Below are 24,000 nucleotides of genomic sequence, written 5' to 3'. Positions count from 1 at the left end.
TCTTTTTCCCACTTTTATCATTTTGTTCCACTTTTATCCGTGACATATATCCAACGCAATGCCGTTCGCACGCGTCCAAACCGCATCAACACCTCTGAGCAGGTTTTTACCGCCGCTCGCGGATCTTGTTTTTCTCGCCGGAGCTTCAGGTGGAGGCGCTGCGTCGTGACGTCACTGACGCACCGACCCGGCCCGACGGATTCCGACGGAGCGTCGCGCGCGCGAGCGAGCGAGCGAGGCGGATAAAAGTCTAAGTTCGTCGGGGAGAACGCGCTTTTTACCTCATCCGACGGGCGAGGGGACGCGCCGAAGCCGCTTTAAAGCGTCGGGAATGTCACGGGCGAACTTCCTGTCGAGCTTCATCCGCCTGGAGTTTCTCTGAAGGTGAGTTTTACCTGAGCGTCCGCCTCGACGGAGCCTCTTTCGTGCGCTTCGCGACGCGTCGGTGTGTTTTAAACGCTTTGTTCGCGCTGTCACGTTACAGAAGCGGGGATATCTTCCGTGAGGTCCGGGCGAAAGCGGGAAACCCGCCTCCAGTCAGTGAACTCTCGGGTTCGTTGGCGCCGCTAGCAGCTAATGGGCTTTAATTCGGTCGGATAGAGTTAGTTTTACACCTGTAGAGTCTCGCAGCTCGAGTTTGTCAGCCGTTTCTGGTCTAATGTGACGTTTTCACGCGGGTTTTGAATTAATCCGGATATCAAAACGTTAACTTACACACTTTGCTGGATGATATAACTACTTTACCGTCGTACGAGTAACGCAAACTGGGCTGATTTCACTTCGACATTGATTTATAGACCGATTAAGTATTGTTATAGAGCATTTCGAGGCATAACTGCTCTCTTTTTTCAAGTAAACAGCATACGCTTGATTTGGATTCAATGTAATTGCATCACAAGAGTCAAAGTGAGCTCAAAATGCACTCTTATTCACTCATAATGCTCCTCCTTTTGAATCGACTTTTTCTTTTTCTGCTGACGTCAGACTGTTGGATAATATATTAACCAACAGATAAATGTTTTACCAAACTAGCCTTAAATACAGACTCTCCACCATCCCATGGGTTCTGAATACAGCTTTTTTGCTCTAGTTTTACTCTGAAGAGTGTCACAATTGTGAAATAATCGCCATTTAGACCTATATAAAAACGTGCGAAAGCTATCAAAGTGGTCGTAGGTGATGGGGTTTCTTGAAGTGTCGGGGTTTTTGTGTTTTGTCATGTGTCTGTGATCGTGTCTTCCTCCTGAAGGATGTCGGTGGGGTTCGGAGGAGCGCTTTGAAGATGAGCGTGACGTCGTGGTTCCTGGTGAGCAGCTCCGGCACGCGCCACCGCTTGCCCCGGGAGATGATCTTCGTGGGCCGAGAGGACTGCGAGCTCATGCTGCAGGTGAGACGGCGAACGCACGGCCTTCAGGAGTCGAGCTTCAGCGTTTTTGAGTCCGTTCAGCCGGTCTCCGTCGATAGAGCTCTTGGCGTGGATCGTTGAATCCTATTAGACCGGCAGCATCTCGTTCAAAGAGCGACCGAAGAGGTCTGGTGTGTTTTCATGTTTGAAGCTCAACTCTTCTGTAGTTCTGTCGTTTAGTAAGACGGGCGGGAAATCAAAAGTTGGGATTTTCCTGGCTTTTATGATCAGTTGAAATTTTATTTATAATCATGAATATTTATTTTTAAGGTTAACATACACATTTTATATATATATATATATATATATATATATATATATAAATTTTTTTTTCTGTTTTTAAGTTTTGTTATTTTAGTACATCAAGTTTAAATGAAAATAAGAAATATTGCTTTGGCAATTAGCTGAAGTAAAATAAGTTTAATATTTTTTAAAGTTATTTATTTATAATCAAAAAGGTTTAAGGTTTTAATTTTTATCTCTCTCTCAAAAAAATTATATATATATATATATATATATATATTTATTTATTTATTTATTGGACGATGAAACTCAACTTATTAATGATTGAGAATGAAGCTATTTCTAAAAAAACGGAGCGTTCCTTTTGAAGAGCATTGCAGAAATAAATTAAAAATGTTTTGGTGTCATCGATTCGACTGATGAGAGCTACTTTTCTGTTCAATAATAATGATATTAGCGTTTTCTGTGGAGTTGAATTGCATTTGTTTCAGAATTGATGAAGTGAAGTGAACCGAATCAGAGTCGAATAAATTGATTTCGCAATGGGTTAAATTCACTTCGGCGCTCGTGTTTGGCAAAGCGAAGTCGTTTTCGTCATTTGTGCGTCGTACAATAATTGCCGCAAAGGTGATGGAGTATGAAACGAGTTCAGCTTCAGCTCTACAGGATCGCCGCTCAAATCGGTTTTGGTTCAACTATTACTTCACGCGAATGTTTTTAGTTGCTCCCCGTCAAATGAATGTTAATTGGTTCGGGTGGTGTGCAGATAGTAGATGGTAACTGATGGTTTCAGAGCACTGACGTGAAAGTGTCATGTTGTTTAGTAGCAGCTCTGTTCGTGTACACTGATGTGATCGGGTTTATTTGCTGCCAAGTAAGGCTTTTCTCTTTTTAGCCGCTCTCAGTCGTGATTATCCGAGATTTATTTACTGGCTTCATTCTTGTTGCGGCAGAATCTAGCGGTTCCTTTAATAATAATAATAATAATAATAATAATAATAATAATAATAATAATAATAATAATAAAAAAGCTTTCTAAAGTCTAATGTGAGAAATTAAAATGAAACTAAAATAAAATACTAAACTTTTTTAAGTAAATAAAATATATATATATATATATATATATATATATATATATATATATATATATATATATATATATATATATATATATTTTATTTTATTTTATTTAGAGAGAGAGAGAGAGAGAGAGAGAGAGAGAGAGAGAGAGAGAGAGAGAGAGAGAGAGAGAAAAATTAAAACCTTAAAAACCTTTGATTATAAATAACTGTAAAAAATATTAAACTTATTTTACTTCAGCTAATTGCCAAAGCAATATTTCTTATTTTCATTTAAACTTGATGTACTAAAATAACAAAACTTAAAAACAGGAAAAAAAAATTAAATTAAAATTTAAAATTATATATATATATATATATATATATATATATATATATATATATATATATATATATATATATATATATATATATATATATATATATATATAAAAATGTGTATGTTGACCTTAAAAATAAATATTCATGATTATAAATAAAAATTTCAACTGAAATAAATATTAAACTTATGTTAATTCAGCTAATTGCCAAAGCAATATTTCTTATTTTTTTATTGTTAAACTTGCTGTACTAAAATAACAAAACTTATAAAAATAAGTAAATAAATAAAAACACAATAAAACTGCTCATACATTTAAATAAAAATAAAAAAAACTGAAATCGAACAAAACATAATCTCCCTTTTAATCAAATGGCACGTGCCGTAAAGTCAGAGCAACAGGAGGCATGAAGTCTCTTAAACCTCAAATCAAACAAACGTCCCTGTCTGTTCCTCTCTCTCTCTGTTGTTCTGCTGACACAAGAATGCAGTGTTTTGACTCTGTTTATACGCTCCTGTTCATGTGCGGTTAGTTGAGCGCGGCCCTCTCACCGCAGCGGTCTGCTCGAGTCTATTCATGCGTCCAAACCTCGGCCTCTCCCTCTCCGCTCATCAGCAGCATTCCTCTCCAGATCCGGAGCGCGTTCAACCCGGCGCAGAGCAACTCTTTCAAGACGCACCGTCGGCTTTCATGCACCTTAAACCTATTAATACGCGCCGCGCTCTGAACGAGAATTTTGACGGAAACGCAAAAAATGCACGCTTTAATAACAAAGTCCCGGAGTCTCTCGGTGGCCCAGAACAATGACATCAGCTGATGGCCGCTAATGAGGCAGTAAATTAGCGCTGGGCGATCTTCTCCGATGCATGAAGAAAGCTGACGCTGATAATGCTGGGTAATTGTGCCTTCCTGTGGCCACATGTGAACGTTTATACGGGATTTTCTCCATGGAGTAGACTGTTTTCTGCCCTCATACGCATGCTGTGGCCGTGGCTCTGCTCTACAGACGGGCCTCCTGTTCTTTTAAACCGCTGCGTAAACACCTCGTCAGACTTTTTAACACTAAAAGGTTGTTTCCCGGCCTTTTGTAGCGTCTGCATTGGGTTTGCGTGCATGTTTGTTTTGCGATAAGCTGCTTTTCTGTGCTTTGCACCTTCGCAGTCTCGCAGCGTGGACAAACAGCACGCCGTGATCAACTACGACGCGTCTACAGACGAGCACCTGGTCAAAGACTTGGGCAGCCTCAACGGGGTGAGTTCATGGCACTTAAATGGGCTTTCAGTCGTCGGTGGGGATTTTGTTTAAGGCTGCATGATGGAATTGCTATTTCGATGTCAAATGGTGCCATTTTGAACGCATTTCCGCTTCATGAAAACAAATGCAACGGCAGCTTTCGTGCCTTTTATCTGCATGCTGTACAGCTTCTCGATGCACAAATGAAAATATGGATTTTTATATAGGGCCGCTAACGAAATAGAAGTGAAAATGCATCTCGCATTGCATGTTAACTCAGCACTTCAGTTTACAAATGCAAATATTGACTTCATATTGGCCGCTTGATTTGGTTTAAGCGCAGCTTTATGAAACCTAATGATGTATTTCTGCTGTGTGAGTGTAAAATCGCATTGCAGCAACATGCACTTTAGTTTCTGCACGCGCAAATGAAAATATTAATTTTAAGCCTGCTTGATTTGGTTAAAATAATGCAATTTTGACACCTTTTTTTTTTTTTACAAAATGCTAATTTAAATGCATCTCGCACTGCTTGTTGAAAACAAAAAGCAACTGCAATTTGAAAAACATCCTGCGTTGCACGTTTTAATCTTCGAGATCGTTTGAATAACGTCATGCCTTTCTGCTGAGCAATAAAAAATTGTCAAATCTAAATATTGTTAAAAGTATGATGTAAAACCGTAATAGCAGTTATTAATTGTCCTCTGCACGTTTTACGAGAGCTTTAGTTTATGCATCCCCCCCCAATAAAGAAATCAGTATTTTATACAAGACTGCTTGATTTGTTTAGGATTGCAGCTCTGTGCAAAATCAGATATGGATTTTTAAATAGGGCTGCGTAGCTTTCAAACGTACAAATAAAGTGAGCTTTGAGCGTTTTGCATTCAACGGAATTAATAAAGAATTAATAAAAATTTAAATTTATTTTTATATATATTTTTTTATTTAGATTTTTCTATTTAGATTTAGATTTTTCTATTTATTTTTATTTTTATATTTTTATTCTTATGTATATTTTTCTATTTATTTTGATTTTTATATGTATATTTTTCTATGTTTTTTATATATATATATATATATATATATATTTTTTTATATATATATATATTTTTATTTATATATATATATATATATATATATATATATATATATATATATATATATATATATATATATATATATATATATATTTTTATATATATTTTTATATATATTTTTATATATATTTTTATATATATTTTTATATATATATATATATATATATATATATATATATATATATATATATATATATATAATATAATGAATGAATGAATGTGGTTATGAATTTAAGTTGCTATTGTTTATACTGAAATATAAAGCATCTAACTTCTTCTTTCTTTGCCAGACCTTTGTGAATGACCTTCGCATCCCTGATCAGACCTACATCACCCTGAATTTATCGGACGTCATCCGCTTCGGATATGATATCCTTCTTCAGGCTGAATAAAACGAGCGCGGTTTGACTCAGGCCTTTGCTCAGTGCTGAGAGCGAAATCCTCCGAACCCGCAGCGAAAATGAGTAACCTTGCAGAAACGGCGTTTGATAAAGAGCAGAAAAGCAGCTTTCTTGTTTGCGAGACAGATTTGTCCGGAGGTGTGCTCGGCTCGAGAGAAACCATGCTGCCAGCGATTTGAATGCAGCTCGTTGTTGATCTTGGGCTTTTGTCCTGCTGTCGCTTCCTCTCTCTGATGATTGTTTGTTCTTGACCCGTTCGCACATGCACACATATACATCCTGGAGAGAAGCCAACACAGAGTGCCCGAAGAAGCCCTCAAGGTACATCTCAGTGTTATGCATATTCATAAAAAAAACATTTTGGCTTATTTTCAGTGTGTGGATGCCATTCGTTATCGTTAGTTAACAAAATAATGTCATTTCATGTTAGCTCGGGCGTGTTAAAATTAGTAGTGTTAATGTATGATGTTTAAATAACTAGACAGATTAATAAATGCTTTAGAAGTATTTAAAATATTTAACTAAGGAACTAATTTTAACATAATTAAGTGCTACTGAAAACATTAATGGGTTGTATTTTCGTCAAAGTACTTTAATGTTTTTTTTTTGCTGCTAAATAATATTTCTTGTAGAGTAATAAAACTGTATAATTTAGACAATTTATTATTATGTATAAATGTATGCGTTTCATATTTTAGTAATAATTATCTTAAATTGTCTAAAGCATTATTGTACAAAATTAAGTTGTATAAAGTATAAATTGAAAGTACAAATTATAGTTGTTTTATTAATAATAAATGACCAAATTATACATTTACAAATATAGACTAATAAAAATTAGTAATAATTTTTTTTTAGTGTAATAAAAATGTAGACTTATTATTAATAATAACAATAATAATAATAATACTAATATAGATATTATTATTAATAATAATAATAATAATAATGTCTATTTTTATTATTATTGTTAATAATAATAATACAAATATAGACATTATTATTATTATTATTATTATTAATGTAGACATTTATTTTAGTAAAAGCATCTAGTATCTTACGCATTATTATTGTGCAAAATTAGTTGTCTAAATTATAAATTGAATAATAAAAATAATAATAGTTATCATTATTGTTATTATTATTATTATTATTATTATTATTAAAATGTTCTCTTTATTCCAGCATGAAAAATACACCAGTCAACTTCAGCTGGGTCAAGAGACGCCGGAAACCAAGAAACACGTTCAGACCGATGAGAAACGGCGAAACTCTGATGCATTTCGTGTCAAATCAGACAAAACGGAGCGCAAAATCATCACAGGTAACATGAAGAGCCCGCATTTATCTAATGCTTCATGTACAGACTCCGTTCAGAGTTGTAAGCTTTATACTTGAGAAGGATGAAAGTTGGCTCCGTGTTCAGGACGCAGAATCTGCCCGACGATAGCACCGGTGTAATATTTGCATGTTTGCTGAATTGCTTCACAAGTGCTGTTGTTTCTTTCCGGAAGTGCGAGTCTAGTTTGAATATCGCTGTGCTCTGTGCGGCCGAGTGGTGTTAAAGGGACGGTTCACCTAAAAATGAATTTACTCCCAGAGGCCGTCAGTAGAGGGACGATTTTTAGCTCGATCTGTGGTTTGGCGATTCATAAAATGCAAGCCGGCTGTCTTTTGAGCGTCCGAAAAAAGGACATGCAGTTAATAATGACCCCTGATGATGGTATTTTGAGGTCTTGTGAAGCGAAACATTCAGTCTGTGCAGGAAACGGCATCATTATCTGTAATCCTGAGCCTCGGACCAATGAGGAATCTGATTCTTTTCAGTGAACTGATTCAAATAACCGATTCATCAGTTCGTGTGCGTTTTGTTTCACTTAAAGCACCCAGTAACGCGGTTTTGAATGAACTTAATCGCGTCGGTGTTTCGCGTGAACCGAGAGAAGCCGTAAACGCGTTGGTTTCGCCCCAAACCTTTTCCTCGGCTCTTCGTTTCCTGTCTAAAAGACTCTCAGAACAGCTAAAAAATGCCCTGTTGAAGAAAAACGGCCACCTACGTCCAGTGTTGGGTGTTATTAGTAGATATCATTTAATTACTTGCCCTTCAAAAAGTAGTAGAGGACTACTTTTATGATTTTAGCTGCAGTTACTGAATGTAACTCTGTTCTAGACTGTAATCTATTCATATTTAACACAACCATTGAAGTCTAACCTTAAAATGCATGCTTTTTTCAACGTACCCTTCTCACTTTAAATACTACTAGATGCTGTTTCTAATGACTTAAAGCACGCATTAATGTCTTATTCTGCACAAACGTATTATTAAGAAGTATATTGGGGCAAAAATCATAATTAATAGTCAGTTAATTGGACTAAAGTATGAACAGAATAAGTCATGTAGATATCTATTATTTATTAAAAGAATTAAAAGCACCGTCACGTTTTATTATTATCTTGTTGGAGTCGTTTGTTCAGTAAGAGGTTATTTACGGGTGCACTGTCTCTTTAAGACCCAGGGACTGTTTGGTTTGGAGGTGATTATTGGGTTGAGGTTGGCATTGCCCCGTGACGGGGTTACGGTTAAAGCCTGCTAAACGAGCGTCAGACTGCTGCTCTGCTCGGACTCGTTTACTTCAAGTGTTCGAGAGCGTCCAGAAAGCCCAAACCTCCATCGAGCCGCGGCTCACAGAGAGACGTTTGTTTGCTGCTCTTAAAGGAGGATAGTGTTGCTCACGGGGGAAAAACGAGGCGCTTCACGGTTAAGAAAAAATAATTTTCCCAAAATGAACACTTTTTGAGCTTGTTCATGAGGAATCGTGGGCTGCAGTGTGATTGATTTATTTTTTATTATTTTTTTATTTTTAAATAGTTGTTTTGAAGTCTTCGTGGTAAAATTGAGTTTTTTTTTTATATTTTATTTTCCATGTTATTTTTAGCAGTTTGTCACGTTTTAATAATTAATTTTATTACATCAATGAGTTGCAGTGTTACTTTAGCTAAATATTAAAAAATATTATTTTATAAAAATAAGCGGTGTATTTTTTGTTTTCTTTTGTAATAATTTAAGTCGTTTTGATCATTTTAACTGAGTTAATATGAGAGATGTTGTCTTGGCAGCTAGCTGAAGTCAAATATTTTATTTTCGTTAACCTTTTAAAAAGACGTGTATATACTAGTTTTAGTTGATTTTTAAAAATTTGTAATAATTTTCCATTTACAAAACGATCAAAAAACACATTAAAAATAAAGCAAGAAATATATCATTTGCTGATCCTGTATGTCATGTGACGATCAACAAACTGTAAATATGTTCAATTTATTTTAAATTTGTCGTTACATTACTGCAACATTAACTTATTAATATTATTATTAAAATATTATTGCTATATTTCATCTGACAGAAAGGGTTGGAAATCCTTGGCGTAGTAGATTTTCACACACACACACACACACACACACACACACACATATATATATATAATATTTTTTTTTTTTATATATATATATATATATATATATATATATATATATATATATATATATATATATATATATATATATATATATATATATATTTTATATATATATATATATATATATATATTTTTATATATATATATATATATATATATATATATATATATATATATATATATAAAAAAAAAAATTTTTATATATATATATATATATATACATTTTTTTTTTTTTTATATATATATATATATATATTTTTTTTATATATATATATATATATATATATATATATATATATATATATATATATATATATATATATATATATATATATATATATATATATATATATATATATATATATATATATATATATATATATATTTTTTATATATTTTTTAAAATGCATTCATTTTCAGGTGAAGCTGAAAGCTAGGGCTAGCTCTTACTCTCACACTGACTTCATGAGAAAGTTTGAGTCCTGAACTTCCTGTGGTTTCTGACCTGGTCCTGCCCAACTGACTCATGGGATTGAATCATGTTTTAGTACTTGTTTCCTCCTCCTGCTCCCAGCGTCCGTCTGTTAGTGTCCGTTCCTCTGAATCACACACACAAGAGCGTAACACGTGAACATCCCTGTCTTTGTTGATATTAAACGGTGTCCGTGCGGAGGCTTGCTGTAACCAGCGTGACTGGTTGGTTATCTCTGACAGACAGCAGCTGTAGATTAGCGCAGGTCTCTGATTGGGTGGAGTTCACCCGAGTGTCGCTGGCGGTCTGCCTGCCTGCTGCTTTTCTAAGGCCTTCAGGCCGGACGTGCTCGATGTGCGTGAAAGTTTTCCCAAGCATTTCATTTGGTTTTAAATGAAGCGGTTAAGCTTGCTAACTCTTGCATGAGTAAACGTTACAAATCGTCAGCATAGCCAATTGATGTTATTGTTGTGATGTTTTTTTTTAATTAGTTTTAATTATTTGTATGATATTTTGTAACTTTGCTTATTTATAGATTTTTATTTTGTATTTTATTTCTTCATCTAATGCAATTTTTTTTTACTTTATTTACAAATAAATATTTTATTTTATTCTGTATTTTGTTATATATAAATATTTGTTTGCTTTGAAATAAATATCACATGTAATTATTTATTTATGATTTTATTTTATGGTTCATGTAAGTTATTATTGGGTTTTTATGCTTCTAAAATATTTGATTTTTATTATTTACAATTTTTTTAATTAATCTAATATTAAATCTTTTTTAATATAATTCTATTTATTTTGTAATAATTTTACAACTAATGCAAGGTTTGACTTTTTTGTATTTTTATTTATCTAGTAATACCTTTATTTTATTTTTTTATATATAAATGTAATTCAAATATTTTCTTTCAGTAAAAATAGGCAGTAATATTTTTTTAACATTTTAGTTTATATATATATATATATATATATATATATATATATATATATATATATATATATATATATATATATATATATATATATATATATATATATACATTTTTTTATATTATTTATTTATTATTTATTTATTTATTTATTTATTAATTATTACACTTTTTCTAGAAGTAATGTGATCAGTGGCAGACGTTTTATCAAACTCTTCCTTTCGGCTCGTTTCATCACAGATCCGTCCGTGTCCAGACCCACTCCTCTGTACGGTCAGCCGTCCTGGTGGGGTGAGGATGATGAAGATAAAGCTCAGCGCTGTGATCCGAGCGCCCAGGAGCCTCACACAGGTCAGAAACAGACTCCTGACCCATCAAACCCAAGTCCGAGTACCAGAAGCGTGTCTCCCGGTGCCTTTTGAAGTGTTTAATGTGTGGACAGGAATGCGACTGCGGCGTGAGCTAAAAGAAAAATCCCTTTGTTCGGTGATCCTGAGGAATTCGGTCCTGAACCGGCGTGAGCTTTAAAACCCGTCTGACTAGCGAGTTCAGCCTCGTGATGGATTAGCGGCCGTCTTAGTCCAATGAGAAGGTCATTGTGTTTTCCCTCCAGTCTTAAGTACTTCTCAGAGTTTTAACAGGTGACCATAGAAACCTTTGTTCTGTTTCAGATGTGCTTAACAACCAAACCAAGTAAGATTTCAAAACAAGTCGCCTTTGATTCGCCGCTAGCTGACATTAGGTTTGAATCTATGCTAGATGCCGATGTTTTTAACACCGGATGTTATTATACGCTTCTCGTCTCTAATCAGCCCTGATGTGATGACCGATAAATCTCATCCATGTTGATCTTAGCTGTGTGCACGGACTTGTATTGTTTCTTATTTCTGTGCTGAATCACGCCACCTATAGCGAGAGCTGTGTAGTGCACCAGTGAAACTGTACATGTCACACCCGGTTAGGGCGAGGCGTAAGATCAACCTGAAATACTTGACCTTACTGACGTTATCTCACAGCAGGAGTGAGGTAAGTAGTCTTAATTAATACTTTAATTAGCTCTTTTTCCATATGTCACACGCTCACCTGCTTCACCTGTGTCTGGAATTAGAAGTGACGTACTTTCAGGAAAATACTGATTCTGTGAAGTTTAGAAAAACGGAGTGTCTTCAGCTCATGTAAATGATTTTAGTGGATTTTTATGTATATTACATTTTTATATATATATATATATAAAATAAAAATATATATATATATATATATATATATATATATATATATATATATATATATATATATATATATATATATATATATATATATATATATATATATATATATATATTATTTATTTATTTTGTATGGTTTATATTTAGTATAAACATTAAAATATATTTGTTGTTTTATTTGTAGCCTTTTTTCTTTTTTTTTTTTTTTTTTGTGATTTAATAATAATTTGTAAATACGCAGTAAATCCATGAATACATTGTTTTAATATTGTTTTTCCTAGTCATTGATTCGTTTAAAGTGTAGACATGTTTGTGTAGTGGATTTGTCAAGGAAAGCCCAAAATAATTAAATTATTAATAATTATTAAATCATTAAAGTTATAGAGTATTTGAATTTGAATAAACTCACCGTGCTATAAAAAAAAGAAAAAAAAAAAAGCTAAGGTTGTTATGGTTAACTGAAAACATGAACATTTTTATTGAAATGAAATAAATGTTAACTGCAATAAAATTAAACAAAAAAGAAACAAAAAAACAGCTTTTTTTTTTTTTTTATAATGTCTTTATTTAGTTTTACTTATTTTAGTAAAAAATAAGAAAATGGCAAAAACACAACAAATTTTTAAACGATGGAAAATGTATTAAAAAAAGAAACATTATCTATAATGAATTATTTTTAATGCAAGTTATTTATAATGTACATATTTTTTTATAAATGTAAAAGTTAAAATGCATTATTCTTACATCTGAAACATTTTGTCATGTTACATGTCGCATAATTTAATAATAAAACCTACTTTTTAAGGAATAACAATGCTTATAAAAGTGCATGTAACACATTGTATGTAAATGTGGTTACGAATTAAGAGATGCAAAAGCCTTCTAAAACGAGCATTTTCCTCAGGTTATTTGACTTTAATGAAACCTACTTATTTCTGCTAAAGTGAAACTACTGAATGCATACGTGAGAGCCTGAAAAAAATGCTCATTTTAGCTTTTGCATCAGAGCTCTTCAAATATTCATGAGATCATACAGTGAGGCATAATCGATGCATTAAAAATACTTGCATTTTTAGATTAAAAATAATGCATATATATATATATATATATATATATATATATATATATATATATATATATATATATATATATATATATATATATATATATATATATATATATATATATATATATATATATATATAATGGCTCCAACTGCTACCAAAAATAATTCTAAATATTAATATAAACTATAAAAGATACTACAGTAACACTGGTTAAAGATGTGGTTTTTCATTGCTTTTTTTCACACTGGTTTTCATTGCATTTGCGTCTGGAAACACAAGCAGTCTTTCAAGCGATTCAAACTCAAGTCGAAATGCACCGTTTCTGTTAGTTTTATAATAACGGTCACGTCTTCCCACAGAAAACCACGCAGACGGAACCAAACGAGAGCTCTGCGCTTCTCCAGATGAACTTCACGATGGCCAGGGCAAGTCCGCTTACCCTTACCGCAAGGAACCGAGTTACTTTGAGATCCCCACGAAGGAGATCCATTCAAAGGGCAAAGCTGCTTCCCAGGAGGTCCAAGAGATTCCCACCAAAGACACGGACCACAAAAAGCCTCCCGCCGCGTCTCCGGTGGTCCAGGGCCACGCCTCCTTCACCATCGAGTTCGACGAGCAGACCCCTGGGAAGATGAAGATCAAGGACCACGTCAGCAAGCTCTCCATCCGCCCGCACAGAAACCCCAGAACCCCCAGCAAAGAGTCGATAGCCAGGCTCACGGAGGTGATGTCGGTGGAGAACAAAGTGGCTGATTGGTTGGTTCAGAGTGACGCCACGATGATGAAGAGTCTAGAAGAGCAGTCTGGGTCAGACGAGCTCCTGAACAAGACCTTCAAAGGTGACGGACAACTTTGTGGAAAAATAAATGTGTTTTAGCCTTCTGTGCACGCCGGAAATGTACTATATAGCGTTATTCTCTATAGTGTTATTAAAGATAAACTTTACAGGTTTTACAAATTTAACTATAGTGTAAATCTGGCAATTTTGATTCCACTAAATTTGCAACTCTACGTGATAGTTGCGTATTAAATCATAAATTAATTTAAGTGGTGACATACAGTGCTATTGTAGTATCGATAATAGTGTGTATATATAGTTTTAATATTTAATACTAATACTACTAAATAAAGTTTTAGTAATTTTGTTGTGATTTACATTAAAAAATAAAATAACTAAAACTTTAGAATTAAAATGGGAAGTAGAAATAAAAAAATGATATAGTGTTTTAGTTTTATTAATATTCTTTTTTTTCATTTATAATGTAACAATACATTTCAAATGAAAACGGAAAAAGTTTTATCAAATTTTGTTGTGATTTATTATGAACAAAAAAATTACAAACTAAATAACAAAAAATGAAGAAAGTGTTGGTATGCAGTTTTATTTGTTTTATTAATATACTTTAATTTACGTATTAAATGAAAACGTTAAATTACACATTCATGAATGAATGGCATAACTAAAAAAAATTCTACAACTTAAATAAATATATTTATTTTAATTTCGTATGAATTAAAAAAAATGTATTTCATAAAAAAATAATATTTATAGTTTTAGCATTTATATTGTATTATATTATATAGTTTTCAAATATATCTGTAGGTTAAATATTGACCTCTAACTTTATATTTCTAGAAGCACACCATCATGAAGACCCTGATTTTGAAGAACCGGATGAATCACAAATGATCAATCAACAACTGGAAGGAGAAGATTACCCAACTAACTACACTCCAAAAAGCCAAGGCAAATCGGATCCCCAGCAAGCTTTTGTGATCGAGTTCTTCGACGATACGCAACGGAAAAAACGCTCGCAGTCGTTCTCCAATAACATGTCTTCTCCCGACTTCCAGTCTGTTCTCAAAAGCAAGTTAGACAAACGGAAAGTTGGAGAGCGGTCATCGCCATCCGGCCATAATCCACCCACTCAGCAGTTCACGATTCCCCTGAAAGGTTCAGATGGTCCTCAGCGGGCCGGATCCTTCCGGCGGGAGAAGAGCGAAGTCCGTTTGAGCACGTCTGACTTCAGCTCCCGCTCTTCGGCTAAAACGTTCGGCAGCGTCGGCCGAAGATCCAAACTGTCGCAGGACTTTGCTGCGGAGTTGCTTAGGGTATCGAAAACCAGTTCTGCTCCCGCGTGGGACCCCACTTGGGTGAAGGCCTCGCCTTCGAACGCTAGGTCCTCGGTGCCGCAGAGTTTTCCTGCTGCATCTCATACAGTGAATCAGTCAAACAAATCTCCCTCTGCACCCAAGGAAGACGACCGTACGGACAAACCATTGGTTCCCAAGCAGCAGGAAGAGGAGGACAGTTTAAGTGATGCAGGTACCTACACCGTGGAAGCTGAAAGTCCAGACAAAGAGGTTGTGGAGGCACGGAGCCTGATCGATCAGGTACTTGATATCAGATTCAAACGGCTAAAGAGACCGCAAACACAATGTATTATTACAAAACATTATTTCAATTCCATTTCGCTTCCTCTAGTATTTTACCTCAGTTCACCTTTAGAGTGGTCAACCGATATATCAGCATTTGCTTTGGCCCTTTGTGATTTAGTTTGGCTGATGCATTTAGAATACTGGTTGACCAATATATTCTCTCATATTTTATTTTTTAATAATTTTTTGTAAATCCTGATGCTAGTATTTTACCACATTTCATTTGCGTCTTGAATAGCGGCTAACTGCTGTGTATATATATATATATATATATATATATATATATATATATATATATATATATATATATATATATATATATATATATATATATATATATATATATATATATATATATATCTATATTTTTTTTTTTTTAATATTGGCATCTGCTGTTAATTGTTTTTCCTGTCTGGCTGATATGCACTGCAAACCCTGATGCTTGAATTTTACCTCATTTCTAGTGCGTTTTGAATAGTAGTTGACTGGTTTACTTTTGTTTTGTTTGCTGATAGGGCATTTTTTTTTTTTTTTTTTTTTTTTTTGACTTGTTATTCTGCCATGTAAAATCTGTTTGTTTTACAGATGTATTTTTTTTTACGGATTATTTTCTTTCATATTCATTTTCAAATTATATAATTTAGTAAATTATTATATAAAATGCAAATGGATTTAATTTGGGAAATTCTTGTGCATGTCTTTTTGCTGTCCTAAAGTGTTACAATATCCTATAAATCAGCTTCATATCCCCATCGACCACTCGCTTAATATCATTATCGCTTGCAAAAAATTATAACGGTCGACCGCCTCTTTTACACGATTTAATCAGTCAAGAGTCGAGGAGTTCCAGGCAATTGAGAACAGACGTATTCATGCATGCTTTATCATTAACAGGTGTTTGGTGTTGGCGACAACAGCCAAACCTCAGCAGCAGCAACAGTTAATCCTATAATTGGTGTCACTGAGGGTCATGATAGTCTTCTACTCAGTGAAAATAGCTCAGGCCCAAAACTGGGTCAATACTCAACAGAACTTAGTGACACAGCCAAGGGTCCTGTACAGGTAAACTCCCTCCGGATATGGTCATCAGTAGATCTATCTGTCAATCACTCAATCAACGCAGTCTACACCGTTTTCAGTGTGCTTTGGATCTTTCTTGGGGATCTTCTCGAAGCTTTTTGTTAAGGCTTGATGTCTTTTGACTCTTTCCTGCTTTTGGATGATTATGGATGGGTGATTTGAATCAGGCCTGATGGTTGAGATATTTTCATTTGGTACATTGATGAGATTTCATAGATTAAACTTCCCACGTCGCTGCTCTGAGGTATTCTGGATTATACTCGGTCACTACTACATTGATGTTTAATTAACAGATTTCTAACCGATAATTAAAATGACAAGGCAAGATATAGCATGTTTCGTATAGCATTTTACGTTATATGAAAATAATTGGAAAAAATACGAAAGTTAAGAAATGAAGAACAATTTAATCAATTCTTTTAAATGAAACGTATCAAAGAAATTATTTAATTTGGTTTAATTAGCAATTCTGGACACTAAAGAAAAACTGAAGTGAAAATATCTCCACTTCAAAAAACATGACCATTTGAAAGAGCTATATTGTAGTAAGAGTTAGCATTTAATTAGTTTGCTCGTTTCTACAGATACAGTCGATGACGAAATTAACGCCCGGAGGCACTAGATGGGTTTCTCGCTGGGCCAGTTTGGCTGATACCTATTCAGACTCTGGTCCTGCTTCAGGACTCTTCGAGATCCCAACACAAGTTGATCTTTCCGCCGGAGGTATAGTACCTTGTTTGGCTCAATAGTGTTCTTAGCTTTTGTCTTTGCTAGCATATTTCATTTATCCTATTTGTTCTTTTTTTAAGCTGGTGAAAGAATCATCCACCAGGTTATGCTTAATCGAAGTGCTGACTCTTTAGAAACAGGCCAAAGCGGCAGATCAAGACGAGTTCTTCCTCAGGTTCCTTCTAAGGAAAAAATCGAGACCCCACCGCCAGCAATACACATCCAAACGGAGACATACCTGCCCGGTGTGGAAAAGAGTTCACAGGTTCAAAAGCAAAAGTGGGATCCGCAGAAACTAAGCGTCCAGGATGATCTAGATCCAGACAGCCTAAGTGATGCCAGCAAATCCGATGATGGCTCTGTAGTTGAGCAATGCAGAAAGACTCCTGATTCAACCCAGAAGATGTGGAACCGGTCTGTGAAGACCACTCAAGAAGACCAGGATTCGACTCCCAAGTTCTCCACAGCGACATTAACCCGACAACATGGCAAACTTAGCAAGAGCGACTGTTCACCACCCAGCATCGATCAACCAGATGACTCTGTTGGAGAGAATTTAGTGTCCATCGTTAGACAAGAAAGTTACACCAAAGAAAGGGCCAGCAGCGACATCCACTTGTCCAGATTGCCTCAGATATCTAGTCAGCTCTCTAGTAAAGATGCTTTTAAAGGTATAAGCAAACAAGACACTCAGTCTTACCTCAAAGACACCGAGGACGTTCTAGCATCTCTGGAAGCAAAGCTTCTGGAGCAAAAACAGCAGCAAGACAACAACGGTCGCTCCCATATAGAGGACTCCTTCTCTGGAGAATCGGACACTTCTAGTACAATCAGTGGGAAAAATGCTTTAGTTTCTGTTCCCAAGAAGCCAGTGGTCCTCAGAGGACTCTTAAGAGGTTCCAGAGAACCTAAGACTTCTGGTGATCCATCATGCCAATCCGGGATTAAGAACAGCAATGGCAAGGTAGACCCAAGCAAGCGTTTTCAACTCCGTCGAAACCTTAGTTCTCAAGACTTTGGGCAAGATCTTCCAAATTCCACTACACGGCACTGGCCAGACGTCGTCTCCGACCAAGAATCAAGTTCCCAACCTTACAAAAAGTACACTGTCCCTCTTCAGAAGGATGGCACGAGCAAATCAAAATTGAACAATGCTCTAGCTCGCTCCAATAGCCTCTCTGCTCCGAAACCGACAAGGGCTTCAATGCTTCGCCGTGCCCGTCTGGGTGAAGCCTCTGACAACGAAGGCACCGAAACCGATCGGACGTCTCAAAACTCCGACGCCAACCCCTCGGCAAACATTCGAGGTGCTCAGGAGAGCAAGAAGCTTTCTCGGTTGGACATTTTGGCTCTTCCCAGGAAAAGGACCGGCTCCTTCAACACACCCAGTGATACGGAGTCTTCCACGAGCCGGACCGGTTTCTCAAACCGTAGCACCGAGTCAAGCAGCTCCGTGCGGAAAGCTTCAGTGCCAGATCCTAAGGCTCTTCTGCGTAAGGTTTCGAACGCCGCGAACAGACAGCCAATCATCCGCGGTCGCTCAAGCAGTGCCAAATACGCCAGTAGCACTGCCAGTGAGTATCATGGGTTCTGAGTATGCTTGTAAGATTTGCAGAAGTTTGGTCAGAGGTTAGGCAAAAATTGATTTTATTTTGGCTTACCATCCATTTATCAGAGAGATGAGCTTCGAAAACAACAAAATTATGATTCTGATATAAAATAGTTCTTTCACTGTCTCTGAACGATTCCTCCTGAACTCATTGACTTGATTTGTGTGGATTTTTTTATTTATTTATTTTTTTCACACAACCACGCCAATGACCATCTTCAACTAACAAGACCACGAAATTGTACTAATATCTGATGTTTTAGATGACCAGATTATCATACTAAAAATTTAACAGGTATATTGTGAAAATTAAAATAAATATTCCTAACAGGATTTAGGGCTGGACGATAAGAAAAAAAAACTAAACTTTGAAATTAACATCTTGAAAATGTAACTAAAACGCAATTTAAGTAACAATCTCTTTATTAACCGTCAAGAACATTTAAATTCTAAATGATTTCGCAAACATGTGCTTGATGTACATTGACGTTTTTCAGCATCTTGTGCGTTAAACACTATTCTAAAAATGTTAAATGTGCATTCATTCTCACACAACAACAGTTGAACTTTCATGGGTTTTTTTTGCTTTTATTTCTAAAATGACTTTTTATTTTAACATGCGCTGGAAGGGGCGTCATATGGTGTCTTTTGCACGTAAAATGGCGTTCTAAGAACACGACGCTCAAGCTTACAAGAATTATTTTAACTCATTTTTAGGTTTTCTGTCACTGAGGACTAGCTATGTTTTACATGAGGAGTTAAGTTTATTCTCTTAACTGTTAAATATCCCAACATTGGAAAACTCGTCCAGCTCTAATGGCATTAACAATCTTCTTGAGCTCTTTTGATCCCCATTGACGAATGGGAAGTGGTTGTTGGTTTTTCGGGTGTCTTCTCACATCTCTCTCTCCTCTTGCTTTTTTTTTTTTTTTTTTGTTTTCTCTCCCATCCTCTGATGACTTGGTGTACCAAACGCTCCTCATTCCCAATTTCCTGGGCCAAGGCTCCAGGAGGCGTCAGAAGGGTTCAGACTACGCCTCCACCTCGGAGGACGAGTACGAGTCTAACCATAGCACCCCTAAACACAAACGCTCCCATCATTCAGGATCCCAGCAGAACCCCAGAACCCATCCGCCGGGTCCGGTGCGAGCCGTGCCCCGCTCCAGGGACTCCGAGGGGGAAGGACACGAGAGCGACGCCTTCCAGAACTGGACGTCTCATAGCGCTGAGATCGCCAGGTGTGCAATGAATGCTCGCGACCACTTTCCGCAAGTTAATATCGTTCTTTAGGGTCTTAAAGGGATAGCGCCCCAAAAATGACCCAGTATTTTATTCACCTGAAGCCATTTTAGGTGTATATGACATCTTTCAAACGAACACAGTTTTTTTAAAATGTATCCTAACTCTTCCAAGTTTGGTATCACATGCAGAACGATGGGTTTGCGTAACAAAAATATTTTTTCTTTTAAAATTATAACATAACTGACTGGTTTAGTATAGAGTTTCATCTTCTTGGCTGACCTGACGACGACGTATAGATGCATTTATAATCGATTAATCTAATGATTATTAGGACAATTAATCGGTGATTATTTCGCCGACTCGTCAGCAGGCTCTGATCATTACATTTTTGTGCTTTGTTAAAATAGAAAAGTATAAATATTTAAGCTACTACATGAAATGAGACAAACGATTACATTATTATTACATTTATATTACTTCAGTACAATTATGCAGTTACTTTCATTATTTTTTTTATTACAATAAATATATTTGGTACACAAAATAAGATTGCTTTTAATCAACTGTATGAAAAAGTTACTGATTTATTATGGATATTGAGCACTAATGAACTAATATATACATATAAATATAATTTATTTATTTTTATTTATATAATTTTATTACATTCTCCTTATTCACTAATAAAACACCGGAGAGCTGCTTTACAGCAGGAAATTAAATTGTAATTCTAATTGAAATGTACAGATTAAGATATTTTCACTCGTCGCTCAAAGTTTGGTTTTTAAATGATTTATTATTAAAAGTATTTATTATTTGCTAGATTGAGTCAAGACTTGGCCAAAGATTTGGCGATCCTGGCCCAAGAGATTCATGATGTTGCTGGAGACACAGAAGCTCAGAGTGCTCCAACAGACGAGATGGGACCGGCCATATCTACCCATGAAGAGGTGCCACATCCAACAAGGCTGCGTTTATTTAAACAAAAATGCTGTAAAATAGTGAAATAATATTGCCATTTAAAACAGCTTTTTTCTATATGAGTACCTGTTAAAATGTAATTTATTCCTGTGATCAAAATTAGATTTTTAGCCTCATTACTCCAGTCTTGAGTGTCACGCGATCCTTCAGAAATCATTGTAATGTACTGATTTGCTGCTCAAGAATCATTTCTGATTATTAAAAGTGCTCTTTCAGTTGCGGCACCAGATTCCCGAAGCCAGTCTGAATTTCCCGAAGGAGTGTCCTGCTGCGGAGCCGAGCGACGAGTCCGAGCCGACCGCGGACGAGGTAGAGCTTCTCTTCTCTTCGGTTTAACCTCAGGAGTTTTAACTGAGCTTTAAATGTCCTCCTGCTCCTCCTATATCAGGTCGCACTGAACAACGTGATGCTGAATCCGGTGTCTCAACTGTCTCTCGCCATCCGGGAAAACACAGAGCAACTGACGGAGAAAATCAAGTGAGGCTCGTTTGCTTTTCACATGATGCTTTAGATGAGTCAAAATAAATAAGTGTGTGGTTTTCTTTTATTTTTCCAAGTCAGTTGGAGGAGCTTGAGAAGGCGCATATATATATATATATATATATATATATATATATATATATATATATATATATATATATATATATATATATATATATATATATATATATATATATATATATATATATGCATATATATATATATATATATATATATATATATATATATATATATATATATATATATATATATATATATATATATATATATATATATGCATATATATATATAAAATCTCTTATATTTTTTTCAGGGCTTTGTTTCACAATAAAATGGACGTTTTGGGAGAAATTGAAGCAAAAATCAATGAGGCTGATGATTCTCCATCTCTAAAAACATCAAACAAGGTATGTCTCTTTTCTTCCTGAATAAAATTATTACGTGCTCTTTTTTTATTTTATGGGTTTTTATGAAAACTGAGCTTCATTGAACCAATTGTAATGTTGAATTAATTGACTTAATTTTTTTACTTTTTTTTTTTTTTTTTACATTTAAATTTTTTTATTTTATATTTATTTATATATATATATATATATATATATATATATATATATATATATATATATATATATATATATATATATATATATATATATATATATATATATATATATATATATATATATATATATATATCATTTTCATCATTTTCGTTTTTTTTTTTAATTGTATTAATTTATGCGTTTGTCATTTTTCTTTTGACTGTAAGAACTGGGGTGCAGTAAATCATTCATATCAGTGTTTAGTACAGTATTTTATTTAAATAGAACTTTAACAGAAAAATAAATTATTACATTTGTTTTTGTCATTTTTTGTTTTATAAATTTGTTTTAAAAACAAAAACTGGCATCACGTGAAAAACAAACAAATATTATAAATATAGTTTTTATTCATTTGTATTTCATTTTAATTATTTTAGTACTTCTTAGCAAGTCAGTATAATTTTATTATTTACATGCTATCATAGGTCTTATTAGTATTTGAATTTTATTTTTATTTTTCCTTTTATATATATATATATATATATATATATATATATATATATATATATTTTTTTTTTTTTTTTTTTTTTTTTTTAGGTTTTTGTGTAATTTTTAAGAGAGATAGCTCTGTAATTTTACTACATAAAGTTAAACTGAATGAAAATGAAATGCTAGCTTGGCAACTACCTGAATTTTATATTTTTCTTCCAAAAATGTTTTGGGTTTAGTTTTAGTTTCCTGTAATTAACATGAACCTTGCTTCAAGTTAAACAAAAATGAGAAATAAATAAATACAAGTCGCTTAATATCGCTTAATTAAATTTAAGTGACCTTTTTAGCTAGCAATAATAATGTTTTTCACTGCTGATCGATTAAAAACGGTTCTGTCTGTCTTTTGTAGGAAATTGCATCAATTCTGAAAGAGCTGCGGAGAGTCCAGAAACAGCTGGAGGGTCAGTAGATATTAAACCTGACGCACTGCAGAGAATAAACACAAATAAGTCAACTTCGAGAGCGTGTTCTCTCAACGATAGTTTCTTAGCTCTTTGCTTTGTTCACGCAATGCTGCTCGTCTTATTCTGCAAACCGACAAATAGTTGTCCTAGCGACCCAAACCGCAATCGTCGTAGAATTTTTCCATTTCCTGGAAGACAAAAAAGTCGCTGCGTTATCAGTGTTGCGCCTTGAATGAATCCTGTGGACGGCGTAGTCTCCTACGATGCTTTTACGAGCAAAGACGTATTCAGGAAAGGTTTTAAGTCGCTGAGCATGCCTTCGGCTTCGACTCGAAACACGGCGGCAATCAACAAATATTAAAAAGACGAGCTTTTCGAGTTTAAATGACGTTGGCGGAGAGCAAAACGACAATCCTGTCCTATATTTGGGGTATTGTTTTAGTAGAAAATGGCGTGTTTTATTATTATGAGCTGAACGCCGATGAACGCCGTCTTCTCTCTCTCTGCCAGTCATCAACGCCGTGATCGATCCCCGAGGAAACCCTGTCCCTTGGCCCGGGCCCCGTCCCTCCAGAGCGGCGTCCCGTGACGTGAGAGCGTCTCAGCGAGGCGGACGGAGGACGTTCAGGAGCTCCGAGCGAGACGGCTCCCTGGTGTGACCCCCGCGCCGGTCCCCGTCCTCTCTGATCAGTATTTGCACATTTTCTATTCCCCCGAGCTTGAGGAGAGCGCGGAGGTTGGCGTTAGATGTAAATACACGCTTACTGATTATTATTATTATTATTATTTTTTTCTCTTTCTCTTTATTTGTGACGGTCAAGTAATTTACATGATTATTTAAATGTCTTCTCGTCTCTGTTGGACAGGGTATTTCTGTGTTAAAGATCATTAAAGTATTCAAACCTGAGAGTTTTCTGCTTTCAGCTTTATTTTTACTGCAAGCCGTGAGTGTTTTCTGATCTTAGTT

At 34.9% G+C, this 24,000-nt stretch overlaps 1 protein-coding gene across 5 annotated transcripts; it reads left to right on the top strand.

Annotated features, from left to right (window-relative positions):
• Positions 1–166: 166 nt before the first annotated feature.
• On the top strand, positions 167–23,940 carry cep170ba (centrosomal protein 170Ba). Of its 5 annotated transcripts, none has more exons than XM_043232364.1 (19): positions 168–384; positions 1,250–1,387; positions 4,209–4,298; positions 5,668–5,746; positions 6,041–6,099; positions 6,964–7,102; positions 10,902–11,012; positions 13,314–13,793; positions 14,591–15,348; positions 16,288–16,455; positions 17,058–17,196; positions 17,283–18,776; positions 19,917–20,049; positions 20,877–21,003; positions 21,251–21,343; positions 21,423–21,511; positions 21,849–21,942; positions 22,979–23,030; positions 23,544–23,940. In XM_043232364.1, the coding sequence occupies exons 2-19, from the start codon at positions 1,283–1,285 to the stop codon at positions 23,690–23,692; spliced, it is 4,359 nt and encodes a 1,452-aa protein (XP_043088299.1). In that variant the 5' UTR covers positions 168–384; positions 1,250–1,282; the 3' UTR covers positions 23,693–23,940. The 5 variants fall into 5 exon arrangements, with proteins under 5 accessions (XP_043088301.1, XP_043088299.1, XP_043088296.1 ...); XM_043232361.1 differs by having other exon boundaries at positions 19,815–20,049; XM_043232363.1 differs by lacking the exon at positions 4,209–4,298 and having other exon boundaries at positions 19,815–20,049.
• Positions 23,941–24,000: the final 60 nt, after the last annotated feature.

This window comes from Puntigrus tetrazona, unplaced genomic scaffold (assembly GCF_018831695.1).
Source record: "Puntigrus tetrazona isolate hp1 unplaced genomic scaffold, ASM1883169v1 S000000528, whole genome shotgun sequence".
In the NCBI taxonomy this organism is placed as follows: domain Eukaryota; kingdom Metazoa; phylum Chordata; class Actinopteri; order Cypriniformes; family Cyprinidae; genus Puntigrus; species Puntigrus tetrazona.
This window is presented reverse-complemented; position numbering and strand designations above follow the sequence as displayed.

What these genes read in the sequence shown, in the direction of transcription:
- cep170ba (XM_043232361.1), top strand. Translation starts at nt 1,283, where the DNA reads ATGAGCGTGACGTCGTGGTTCCTGGTGAGCAGCTCCGGCACGCGCCAC. An exon ending in ACTTGGGCAGCCTCAACGGG is followed by an intron (nt 4,299 to 5,667) that starts GTGAGTTCATGG and finishes TTTCTTTGCCAG; the next exon opens with ACCTTTGTGAATGACCTTCG. An exon ending in CATAGCGCTGAGATCGCCAG is followed by an intron (nt 20,050 to 20,876) that starts GTGTGCAATGAA and finishes ATTATTTGCTAG; the next exon opens with ATTGAGTCAAGACTTGGCCA.